The sequence below is a fragment of the Lycium barbarum genome, chromosome 4, assembly GCF_019175385.1.
Source record: "Lycium barbarum isolate Lr01 chromosome 4, ASM1917538v2, whole genome shotgun sequence".
NCBI lineage: Eukaryota > Viridiplantae > Streptophyta > Magnoliopsida > Solanales > Solanaceae > Lycium > Lycium barbarum.
The window spans coordinates 146,307,988-146,320,510 of record NC_083340.1 but is presented as its reverse complement, the minus strand read 5'-3'; the positions used below and the strand labels follow the sequence as shown (position 1 = coordinate 146,320,510).

Here is a 12,523-nt window from a genome sequence, read left to right as displayed (position 1 = left end):
TAAACTACATTAAACAACATTATAGAGATGTTCCTCACTAACATAACCATGAGCAAACAAAGATTAGACACAGATCTACCTATTAGTCATGCCTGATCTAACAACAACACTTAACAAGGTTGAATATTCTACTAACAGGACATATAAACTACTATTGTCACGTACTCTATTAATTAACAAGTAAAGCATAAATAGACATGCTAAACTACTACTAATAACAACAGGAAAAGATAATGACACAAAATTTAACCTAAGCACAAACAAAAACAAATAATACTGAACTAAACACACACAAAAATAACTTAAAGGAAGAAAAATTACCTTTCTTGGGTGCAGTGAACAGGGGTGCGGGGGGTCTCGGATCTATGCTCGAACGCGAATGACGCTCGGATCTTCCGAATGCAACCCTCACCGAGAATAGAGTTTAAATTCCTTCTAAGACCCTCAATACTCTCAAACACGACAAAAATAAAGAGTTTAAAACTGGAAATCGAACTAGACTCGGTATATATTCTATTGGATTTTTAATTAACATAAGACTGAGTTTTAAAGCTTTTAATCGAAATTTTCAGGATATTCCGCCCCGATTCCCAAAAAAAAACCTCCCCTTGAAACTGGGGTGGGTTTCTTATAGTAAACCCTAGATCCCTTTTCGTTCTTGTTGTGAGGTGAGCCCAAATGGAGGGAAAAATCCCTCCAATAGACCGACCAATCACGAGTGAGTATTCAAACTCACAAATGGACGAAAATCATTAAAATGGCTTCAGATTGAAAACAGAAAAAGAAGGAAGAAGACAACTTACAACGGTTGAAAACTGACGGGGAAAGGACGAGCATTAATTTCCTTTCCCCGAAATGGCCATGCATGGCCTGAAGGAACAAAAAGCTTCTGTGGATTTGCTATTCACGTCGGGTAAAGAGAGAGAGAGAGGAAGGGAAAGGGAAAAGAGGAGGCGGATCTGATTCATTAGGTTTAGGTAGTGAAATGTAAAGGTGTGGGCCGGGTCGGTTCGAATAGTGGGCCGGGTCAACTGAAGGGGTAATGGGCTGGTCTCATATGGATACGGATTGGGCTGATCTGAAAAATATTCGCGGGTTGATGAATTTAAAAACATGGGCTGGGTCATTGGACGAATGTGCTTCTAAATTTGAATGAAGGACCCATTTTAATGAACTATATATTAACGCGTGCTAAAAATTACTTAATATAAAGGTATATATATTTAGTACTCAGATAAAAATAAAATTATATGATATCATAATAGCCGTGCGATAATATTTTAAAAGTTTAATAGTAAGTAGATGCTTTTGTTTAATTATACAAAATAAATGCGATGCGTGTGTGCATAAGACGGTGAATAGAAAATGTTAAAAGTGATCATAATGTAAATCATAATAGTAATGGTAATGATAATAATAATAATAATAATAATAATAATAATAATAATAATAATAATAATAATAATAGGCAATGACTATAATTGGATAATAAACGGCGGTATTAATAGAAAACTAATTAAAATTGCGGCAAAGTATAAATGACTATTTTTAAGCTATTTAAAAATATTAGAAACGCAAATAAATATTTTTTGAAAAAAGGTGAGACAAAATTGGGCGTCAACATATCTAATTAAGGATGAACACGTACTTACCTCGACTCTTCAAATTAAACGAATCTTTTTAAGCCTTTCAAGAATCCCTCATCCAAACACTGTCTTGCTGACAGTTGGATATCTAGTAAAGTACAGCTTGCTAGGTTTTCTCTTAAGAGAAACGGGGGAAAGTATCAAACCTTACTTAAATTGAAATAAAGGCACCAAAAACCCTTTTCTCTCTCTCTATATATATCTCTTCACTTATTATTCATCTCTGTTTTAGGGTTTTTGCTTTGCCTTCTCCAAGTTTCTCCACTACATAAAAAATGAGCAACACTAAAGACAACTTCAATGTTGCTGATCTCAGTGCTGGTATAACCTCTATCCATTTAAAGAATTTATCTTTTTAGTTTTTATGTATATTTGCTAGTGTAAAATTTTATAGGATTCTTGAAAAGATGAGATTTTTGATGCTTTTTTACTGTAATATGTACATATGCAAGCAAAAAATTGTGGGGTTTCTTCAAAAGATGAGATTTTTGATAGGGGTATTTTTTTTTTTTTGAGGTAAGATTTTTGATAGGGGTAAGTGTTAAAACCTATCCAGAAAACACCTTGTAAATTAAACTTTAATCAAGACTTCAACTATTTTTTTTAGTTTTATGTATAGTTGCTAGTGTAAAATTTATGGGTTTCTTGAAAAGATAAGATTTTTGATAGGGGTAAGTAGGGTTGTTCACAGGTTTGGTTAAAACCAAAATCAAACCGAAAATTTAACCAAACCGAATAAAAAACCGACATTTGGTTTGATTTGGTTTTAAATTTTAAAAACCGATAATATTTGGTTTGGTTATGGTTATATTAAAAAATAACCGAATAAATAACCGAACCAAACCGATAAATTATATACATAAATTTTATAATTATTTATATGTATAATATTAGTTTTTCATAAATAATTATAAATATTTTATCCCTTTTAATCATTAATTTGATTTCTGGTCTACTTATTTCACATGATTGTTTAAGGCCCGTGTTTTTAAGAATATGTTCAAGCCCATGTCTTTAAGTCTTTTAACTCTTTTAAGTGTTAAGTGTAAACTTACTAACAGAAGCTCACGTTAGAGTCTAATGTCTTTAACTTAAATTTTTAGCCTTTCTTTGTCAGCCATTTGATTTTAGGTTGTTTCTTCTTCTTTTTTCGAATTTATACCTTTCTTTTTTTCTTGTCTGAATGGGTCCTAAACGTCTAATATTTTTCATATGAAAAGGACAGAGGTTGTAGATTTGGAGATTCCTATAGAAGATGCTTCGATAACATCAGCATTTGCTGCAACTCAAGCACATGGTAATGTCCTAATACTTCTTCCGTGGATAATCCTCCTAAAAAGCAGAAAAGAACAACTCCTTGTAGTCGAGACCCTAGCCTTGGGGATAATGATAGAAAAACATCTGAAATTTGGGATCATTACAGAAAGTTTTTTTAATAAAATGGGAGAATTGAGGGCAAAATGCAAGTACTGCCCCAAAGTTTGGGATCATTACACAAAGTTTTTTTATTTCATATATTTTCATTTTAATTTTAGGTAGTCTTTATGTTTAATTAATATGTATATTTGTAACAACAACTAAAAGCTCCTATGCTCTACTTTATTTCCAGGTATGTATATTAAGATGACAAAATTGGTGCAGCCACTACTTAGTTAGTTTTTAGCTTTATATGTAGTAGTTTATCAACTTTGGGTAACTTGAGTACGACACTATCACTAATAGTGAAAATGTTTTTATGATGTATGTTCCACCTTAAACTATAAATAAAAGATATCGTTTGAATTAAAAAAAAAGACATGTCTTTTTTAACTTTTTTAATGTTTACTGATAAGTCTCATGGCTGCTAGTCATAAACCAAAAAATCCAACCAAACCGACAATAACCAAACCGGTGGTTATTATTTTATTTGGTTTGGTTATGGTTTTAGACATTTAAAAACCGACTAAATTGGTTTGGTTATGGTTTTAATCAATAACCGACCTAAACCGAACCATGAACACCCCTAGGGGTAAGTGTTAAAACCTATCCACAAAACACCTTGAAAGCTAAGCTTTAATTTTTTTAGTTTTATGTATATTTGCTAGTGTAAAATTTTATTAGATTCTTGAAAATATGAGATTTTTGATGGCTTTTTACTGTAATATGTAAATTTGCAAGTAAAAATTTGTGGGTTTCTTCTAAATAAGAAAATATTGATGGGGTAAGTGGTAAGCCCTGTCCACTAAATTTTACCCCCAGAAGACTTGTATCTCTTTAGTTTTATGTATATTTACTAGTGTAAAATTTTCAGGGTTTGTTGAAAAGATGAGATTTTTGACTGTATTATGTAAATTTGCAAGTAAAAATTTGTGGGGTTCTTCAAAAGAAGAAAATTTTGATGGGACTTTATCTTTTTAGTTTTTATGTATATTTGCAAGTGTTAAATTTTCAGGGTTTCTTGAAAAGTTGCGATTTTTGAGTGGTTTTTCCTGTATTATGTAAATCAATTAGTGGGTTTCTTCAAAAGATAAGATTTTTGATAGGGGTAAGTGTTAAAACCTATCCACAAAACACCTTATAAGCTAAACTCTAAGAGCCTGTTTGGATGGGCTTATGCCTATAAGCTGTTTGCAGCTTATAAGCTAAAAAAAATAAGTTGGGGTAGTCTAATTTTTTTTTTTTTTGGCTTATAAGCTGTTTTCAGCTTATAAGCTGCTTTAGATAAGCTAAGTCAAATGGGCCCAATTATTTTTTTGAGCTTATTTTAAGCACAAAATGACTTTAAGCTGGCCAGCCAAACACTCAAAAACACTGAAAACAGCTTATAAGCAACTTATAAGCCAATCCAAACGGGCTCTAAGTAAGACTTCATTTTTTTAGTTTTATGTATATTTGCTAGTGTAAAATTTTCAGGGTTTCTTGAAAAGATGAGATTTTTGACTTGTTTTTATTGTAATATGTACATATGCAAGGAAAATATTGAGGGGTTCTTCAAAAGATGAGATTTTTAATCGGGGTAGTTTTTTTATTTTTTTATTTTGAGGTAAGATTTTTGATAGGGGTAATTGTTAAAACCTATCCAAAAAACACCTTATAAGCTAAACTTCAATTAAGACTTTTTTTTAAAAAAGTTTTATGTATATTTGCTGGTGTAAAATTTATGAGTTTCTTGAAAAGACGAGATTTTTGACTGGTTTTTACTGTAATATCTAAATTTGCGAGTGAATTTGTGGGTTTCTTCAAAAGATGAGATTTTTGGTGTGGGTAAGTGTTAAAACCTATCCACAACACACCTTATAAGCTAAACTTTAATTAAGACTTTATTTTTTTTTAGTTTTATGTATATTTGCTAGTGTAAAATTTTCAGGGTTTCTTGAAAAGATGAGATTTTTGACTGGTTTTTACGGCACTATGTATATTTGCAATTAAAAAATTTGTGGGTTTCTTCAAACGAAGAAGCTTTTAATGAGGTAAGAGTTAAAATTTATCTATAAAAGACTTTATAGCTTACTTTTATGTGTATTTTGCTAGTGAAAAGTTGTGGCGTTGTCTAAAAGATGAAACTTTTAATGGGGTTCAAACCCTTAATACACAAAGAATTAAACTTTGTTTATTTAGTTTTATGTATATTTGCTGGTGTAAATTTCAGGTTTTCCTGAAAAGATGAGTTTTTTAATGGGTTTTTACTGTATTATGAAAGTTTGCTACTGAAAAGTTGTGGGTTTCTTTAAAAGATAGAGAGTTTTAATGGGGTTCAAACCTTAATACACCAATAGTTAAACTTTATCCAAAAAACATTTCATATAATTACTTTTGTGTGTAAAAATTGGTTCTTTAAAAGCACACACTGTTTAGTATTGATTTTTGTCTTTTGTTGGTTTTCATTTTTTTGGTGTTATGCATGTGATTTTCTCTAATTTAAGTCCATTTTGCAGCTCTAAATGCTGGGGACAGAGCAGACCTTGTTAATGTTCTCAAGGTGAGTTTGTTTGTTTGTTTACATGTTTGTGTGGTTGTTTTGTTTAATTTAAGTAGTGATTTTCTTGATTGTTTTGCAGAATAAACTTCAGGACCTTACTGGGAAGCACACAAACTTGCTTGAAAATTTGACGCCCAATGTTAGAAAGCGTGTTGAAGTTCTAAGAGAGATCCAGGCATGTGTATTCTATACACTACTATTGTTTGTATATGGTCATTGGTATCTTTTGGCTATTCATCTGATATTTGTATACCATCTAGTTGGATTTATGTGTCATTATTATCTCTTACTATTTAGAAAATTCCATTGACTTCCATAGTTTGCCACTGTTAAATTCTACTGACTTTTCGTTTCAATCTGTGGCCTCTTTACAGTACCATGTGTTATTCATTTAACTTTTCAAGGCTGTTCCAAATTGTAAATGCTACCAACGAATACAACCTTTTAATTAGAATGGTTAGTTACTAATCAGAATGGGCACCGCCGTTTAGGAATCTTTTAAGTTTTCTTTTTCTTCTTTAAAAATTAAACTTAATAGGATAGGACACTTCGGATTCATGGTTCATCTGTATCCAAACAAAGGTCATTACAAGTCAAACTACGTTTGTATTCCAGAAGAAGTTGATAATATGGAACATCTTGTATTTTATCAAGATTTTTGTCCGTCCATTTTTCAATTTGTCTGATTCTGATCGTGATGTTATATATACCAGCATATCCCTTTGTTCTTTGAGTTGTGAGTGAAATATAACTTTTGCCTCTTAACGTGATTATTTTGCGTCTTAAGTATCTTCTATATTCAGAACATATATTGTTGGGTAGTCACGTCATTTTGAGTTATTTAGGAAATTATCTCTTTGATTCACAAAATATTATGTCTTCTAGTTTTCAAATTAGCTTCACCTTTTTTGAGTAAATTTTAGTATCTCGGTAGTTGCCTATGTCTTTCTTTCACAGGTTCTTTGTCGTTTAATCTCATTGTTTATCTGTGCAACCTTGAATGTTGACTTCTCTTTCTCTTTCTCTTAAATTCAGTCTCAACATGACGAATTGGAGGCAAAATTTTTTGAGGAGAGAGCTGCGCTTGAAGCCAAATACCAAAAGTTGTATCAGCCTTTATATACTAAGGTTTGTGATGCCGCATTGCTGCTGCATTTGCTTTTGCTGGCTATTATTTTGGTGGCAGCTATTTATGTCAATTTCTCTTGATTATATACACCATTTATCTTGAATTAATGTTAAGCAAAAACTGAACATATGTAGAGATTTGATATTGTGAATGGAGTTGTTGAAGTTGATGGCAGTGTGACTGAGGCAGCTGCAGCGGACCAGGAAGAAGATGCAGTGGGTATGTTAAAAATATCAAGTTGGGTTTATGTTTGTTTCTTTTGTGATCAGTGTTCTCTACATTTGGCTTTTGATAGAGAAAGGAGTCCCTGATTTCTGGTTCACTGCAATGAAGAATAATGATGTTCTAGCTGAGGAGGTTAGTTGTTGATCATCAAGTACTTCATGTTGCTAATTTTTGGAAAACGGCCAAATTTATCCCTCTCACATATATCCTCCTTTATACTATGGCAAAAGTTACCTCCACCGTTAAAGAGAAATTTGAAATACACCCTCAAATTAACGGAATCCCCTTTTGATTACCCAATTTCACTTGATTGCCTGTTAATTAGTGACCTGTAACCAGTTAGCCACCTAACCAATTCCAGGTTTTACTTGCATTCTATGTTGTTTTTCATTTTCCTACCTTAATTTTGGATTCCCTCTGCTCCATCGCTGTCCTCACATTTCTTTGTCTTTTTTTCACCATTTTGTGAATAACGCTTTTCTTTATTCCACTGTTAATAAGACTACTTTTTATGCCCTTTGTTGTCTCTAATTGCATTATGGGTAGTTAATTGCTGGCTTTTATGGTAATGTTTTGGTGGCAATACTTAGGCTGCAGTTCCATAGTATTAATTTATGATGTAAAGCTGCGACTTTTGGATGAGTTAAATATTTATCTAGCAATAACAGTGTATGGGTTTTATATATTAACTAAAAGGCCACTTGTAGGTAATTTTCTGTCTGAAATTAAGTGTGTAAATCAGTCAAAATGTGCTGAATATTTAAAAAAAATGTAACACTACTAACGGACACAAATTAAATCTTTACATAGTGGATATAAATCACATATTCTTTCGGATATGTAAATATAAGGGATTTGGTATTGGTTATGTGGGTTATTGGTCAAGGGTTAATGCGTACACCAACAACATACCCAGTGTAATCCACAAGTTGGATATGGGGAGGGTATAATGTACGCATATTTGATAACTTTCTTAACAGAGGGGGTAATTTCTGTCACATAGTATAAGAGAGGATAGATGTGTGATTAATATATTACCTTTTCCCTTAATTTTTTTTATCTAGCAAGTTCACCTATCTTAACCTGATCAAATTCTTTTATTTACAGATCACAGAGCGAGATGAAGGAGCACTCAAATTTCTCAAGGATATAAAGTGGACCAGAATTGATAATCCTAAGGGATTTAAGCTTGAATTTTTCTTTGATACCAATCCGTACTTCAAGAATACTGTGCTGACTAAAACATATCATATGATTGATGAAGACGAACCGATACTTGAGAAGGCCTTAGGGTATGTGACATATTTAATCTGTAGCCAAGTTTTTTGATTTGATTTATTAGTCTTTTTTTTTTCAAATGGCTTCTAACTGTTGACAATCTATAGGACCGAGATAGAATGGTATCCAGGAAAATGTTTGACACAAAAGATTCTAAAGAAGAAGCCAAAGAAGGGCTCAAAGAATGCCAAGCCTATTACTAAAACAGAACAATGTGAAAGTTTCTTCAACTTCTTTAGTCCACCTCAAGTTCCAGAGGACGAAGAGGATATTGATGAAGATGCTGTAAGTATTTTATTTTCTTCGCTTGTTAAGTATCTTGAGGTTATTGATGCAGATGCTGCTAGTGTTTTATTTTCTTTTGAGGTTCAATTTGAATAACATTTACTCTCTACTTCTTGGACAGGCTGAAGAACTTCAAAGTCTGATGGAACAAGACTATGATATTGGGTAAGTTGATATGAAAATATCAATTTGCATGAGCATGATTAGGATATTATCCAATCCGCCCCAGTAGACATGTTTCAGATAACTGACTCTTTAAAAATGGATCAGATATGGATATTATCCATATTATCCACTAAAAATGGATATACAGATGGATAGTATGGATATCCATATTATCAATAGCCATTTGCTAGTTTGTTATTTTTTATGAGTTCTTGCTTTTTGTGAGTCAAAGAGGGTGTTTGGTTGGCTTTTAAAAATAGCTTATAAGCTAAAAGCCACAAGTTGGTTCTACCTAACTTTTGGCTTTTGGCTTTTGGCTTATTTTTGTACTTTTAAGCCTAAAAGTAAGTGCTTAAAAGCACTTTTTATCTTTTCCCAAACACTACAAAAAGTAGAGGAGCTTAAAAGCCAGTGAGCACTTAAAACAAGCCAATCCAAAAGCTCGTTTTGGCTTTTAGATTCATGAAACCATGGATGTCCATATTATCCGTCAGTTAACTCATTTTAATCCTTGTTAACTATGGGTGGGTTGGATATTTTATCCATTTTTGTTTAACCCGTTTTCGATCCGCCCATATGCAATCCGACCTGACCGTTTGCCGCTCCTAACCATGATTATAATTTCCATTTGAAGTGAATATTGCAGCATCCAGAATATAAATTACTGAAGGAAGATGTAAAAATTTACTAAAGGAAGATGATGCTGATATCTATATTTGCTCAATTTTCAATCTGCCCATTAGTTGCTGAGATTCATATCCTGATTGTCTATGCAGATCCACTATTCGAGATAAGATTATTCCGCATGCGGTTTCTTGGTTCACTGGGGAAGCTGCCGAAGATGATTTTGCTGACTTGGAAGATGACGACAATGACGATGATGACGAAGAGGATGATGATGAAGATGATGAGGACGAGGAGGATGATGAGGACGATGAAGATGATGAGGATGAGGAGGATAGCAGTACCAAGAAAAAGGTACTTAGTTCTTTGTTTAGTGTCTAAATTTTATATTTCGAGTTGGCCATGAATACTAACCTTTTCCCCCTTTTTTTTAAACGACACTGCAGTCGTCTTCTGCTGCGCGCAAGGTATGAACGACAGACTCATTTTTCTCATTTGAAAGTTCTTTCATATGCTCTCTCTCTGACTTAATGCATCAACAACCCCTTACCCCTTAAAGCTTGCAAGTAAATTTTATTTAGATACTCGAACTATGGCTCGTCTAAGTTGAGAACCTGAGCACATGATAAAATGTTCCTTATTAGACACTTTCAGTTCCTATTGTCATAACTTGAACCGGAAGTGTCTATTAGGAAAACTTTATCACGTGTTTTCAATTGAAACATGCCATAGTTTGAGTGTCGATGTATGAAGCATTTCTCTCTTGTAAAACTAGACATACTGAGTTGTTTATATTTATGTCGCAGAGGAGTGGTAGAGTACTTGGAGCAGATGGTCCAGCTGGTGAGAGGCCACCAGAGTGCAAGCAACAGTAGACGTTTGCTGGAGCTGGCTATGTGATATTTGTCTTGAAAAGATGGATGGCAGAGAAGAGATCCTGCAATTTTGTTTGCTTGCTATTGTTCCAGTAATGTTAGAACAATCTTTTAGTCATTTTTGCTATATTTTCTGGTTTATATTCTTTCGCTTTTGTCAGTTTGCGCGTTTATATTCTTGGGGTAGTAGATAGGAAGTGTGATGAATATTGTTGTGTACTCTTATTGAACTGTTTGGTGATTCCGAAATCTGAAGTATAGCTTTAGTTTTAAGATATTTGTCTGTTATCCGAAGTAAGATGCCTTCATTCTTTCCTTATGTCTCTTAACATTTTCTAGCTACTGTCTCAGAAATCCGGAAAATTCAAGTCATTTTTAAAGTTGTATATGGTCTGCCAAAACAGTTTGGCATGTGCTTTACCTCTTGTTGTTCAATGATGCCATGCAGAGAGTTAGGCAATCCATCTAGTATCAGCTTCCATCAATCTTTCAGATAAGTATAATTTGTTTTAAAAGACTTTTACGCTGTCATTATCAGAAACCGGATATAGTATGTTCTTCTTCTATGGTTACTTCATCTAAATAGTGACAATGTTTCTGGTATGCATGCAAGCTTCTCTGAACCATCCCCTCGGCGGCGAAGTTTGAATTTTTACTAGGAGAAAAAGTGACAGGATTGGACATCTATTATATATATACAAAAAGAAGATGCTTGATCAAAAAAATACGCACATAAAAAATAACTTTGATCTAGTATATACAGGGTAATCTTTTGGCGAAGGGGATTTATTGCGTCCCTGGCTCCACCCTTGCCTCCTATTTTTTCTTGTTATTGTTAAGGCTTGTGGTGGTTGGAAAGTATGAACAGAAAGCACAACGGATGAAGGTTTGAAACATGTTCAAAATATTTTCTTAAAAAGCTATATGTGCTCCATCTTTTTATGAGATTAATGCAAAAATCTTTAGTGGATATATGACAGAGCTTTAAGTTTCTATACAATGCAAACAGTGGAGAACTATTTTAGAAAAGCAAAAACCATTGATTTGATCTGAAACAAGACCATTTGTAGTCATGAAAGAGAAGGAAGGAACTTTTTGCAAATATGAAAGTTAATGTTAGGAAGAGAAGGTGAAATCTGAAACAAGACCATTTGTAGTCATGTACTACTGGGATGATTACAAAATAATGAAAGAATACATCCTTTCATTGAAGGACAAATTTTCTTTTAAAGCATTTTATTTTCTTAAACAAATTTAAACTATTCTTTTAATTAGTTTTGTTTAAATTATTTTCTAATTGTGGCGTATGCAGAAATTTTGTAAAATTGTTTGCGCTTCTTTTTCTTTTATTTGCTTTTCTGTAAGGTTGTAAATTATTTCCGCACTTGCACTTAATCAAATTAAAATTGCCTCAATTTATCATGGTTTACTTGCTTCATCCACAGACATTAGGTAGAGTAAAGGTGATCGATAGACATAGAGTATTTAATTAATTTTTATATCAGTCAAAACCGTCGTCTCTACTTCTTTGAATTCCATGAAGAAAAAACAAAAGAACTGAAAATACGTAACAACATTGGATGCTTCAAATTAATAGAATTAATTATCATGGTCGCATAGATTGAAGTCATGGTTGCTGAATTATTTAAGAAGATTTAAGTCAAATCAACAGTTTAATGTTGCATAAACTGTTTCTTTCACAGTTTTATTCGATTAGAATTTGTCTTCTTTTTGTTTTTTTCCTTCTGTGGGGCCGTCTTAAAATTTAATAAAATTTTAAAGAGGTGTATAATATGTTTCCTACACCTCTAAATTACATACCAATTATTGTAGACAAATGACATTGCAAGGATTTTGCCTTGGAAAAAAGTTCTGTACCCTCTCAACATTAAAAAAGATAATGAAGTTTGAGAGACAACCAAAAGTGCATCAATATTTGTAAAGATGGAGGAGGACTATTAATGATTCATTAGAAGAACAAGCCACAAGGATGACTTTAATTTAAACTTAAAGATAGGAAAGTATATTTATCTTTTTTTCTCTTAGGCTCTTCTCTCAAAGTTTTTAACTGAAGATAAGGTTTAAATTAAAAATAAAAGTTTATCTTAATTTATCCAGTTTAAACCTAGCACATTTTATATTTAGTTCAATAAAGCAAATATTTATCAATAAAAATTCATCCACCAAATAATCCCGTTATTATTTAATCCTTTTATTATAATCTAAGTATAATTTGTTTCCCAACCAAATACCCCTACATGAATAAGGGTGGATTAAGTATTTGAAGATATAAGATCAAAATAAATTAATTTAATTTGATCTTGACGTTAGATCATGC

The 12,523-nt window shown here is 32.5% G+C and overlaps 1 protein-coding gene across 4 annotated transcripts; it reads left to right on the top strand.

Moving 5' to 3' along the window:
* The first annotated feature begins 1,807 nt into the window (after window positions 1-1,807).
* LOC132636887 (nucleosome assembly protein 1;2-like) lies at window positions 1,808-10,462 on the top strand. 4 transcript variants are annotated; one of them, XM_060353946.1, is made up of 13 exons: window positions 1,808-1,967; window positions 2,872-2,943; window positions 5,561-5,604; window positions 5,696-5,779; window positions 6,640-6,732; window positions 6,868-6,952; window positions 7,029-7,090; window positions 8,066-8,250; window positions 8,344-8,521; window positions 8,643-8,686; window positions 9,463-9,664; window positions 9,757-9,777; window positions 10,117-10,462. In XM_060353946.1, exons 1-13 carry the CDS (start codon window positions 1,922-1,924, stop codon window positions 10,183-10,185), a joined length of 1,185 nt encoding a protein of 394 aa, XP_060209929.1. In that variant the 5' UTR covers window positions 1,808-1,921; the 3' UTR covers window positions 10,186-10,462. The 4 variants fall into 4 exon arrangements, with proteins under 4 accessions (XP_060209929.1, XP_060209928.1, XP_060209931.1 ...); XM_060353945.1 differs by having other exon boundaries at window positions 1,809-1,967; window positions 5,684-5,779; XM_060353948.1 differs by lacking the exon at window positions 2,872-2,943 and having other exon boundaries at window positions 1,813-1,967.
* The last annotated feature ends 2,061 nt before the right edge of the window (window positions 10,463-12,523 follow it).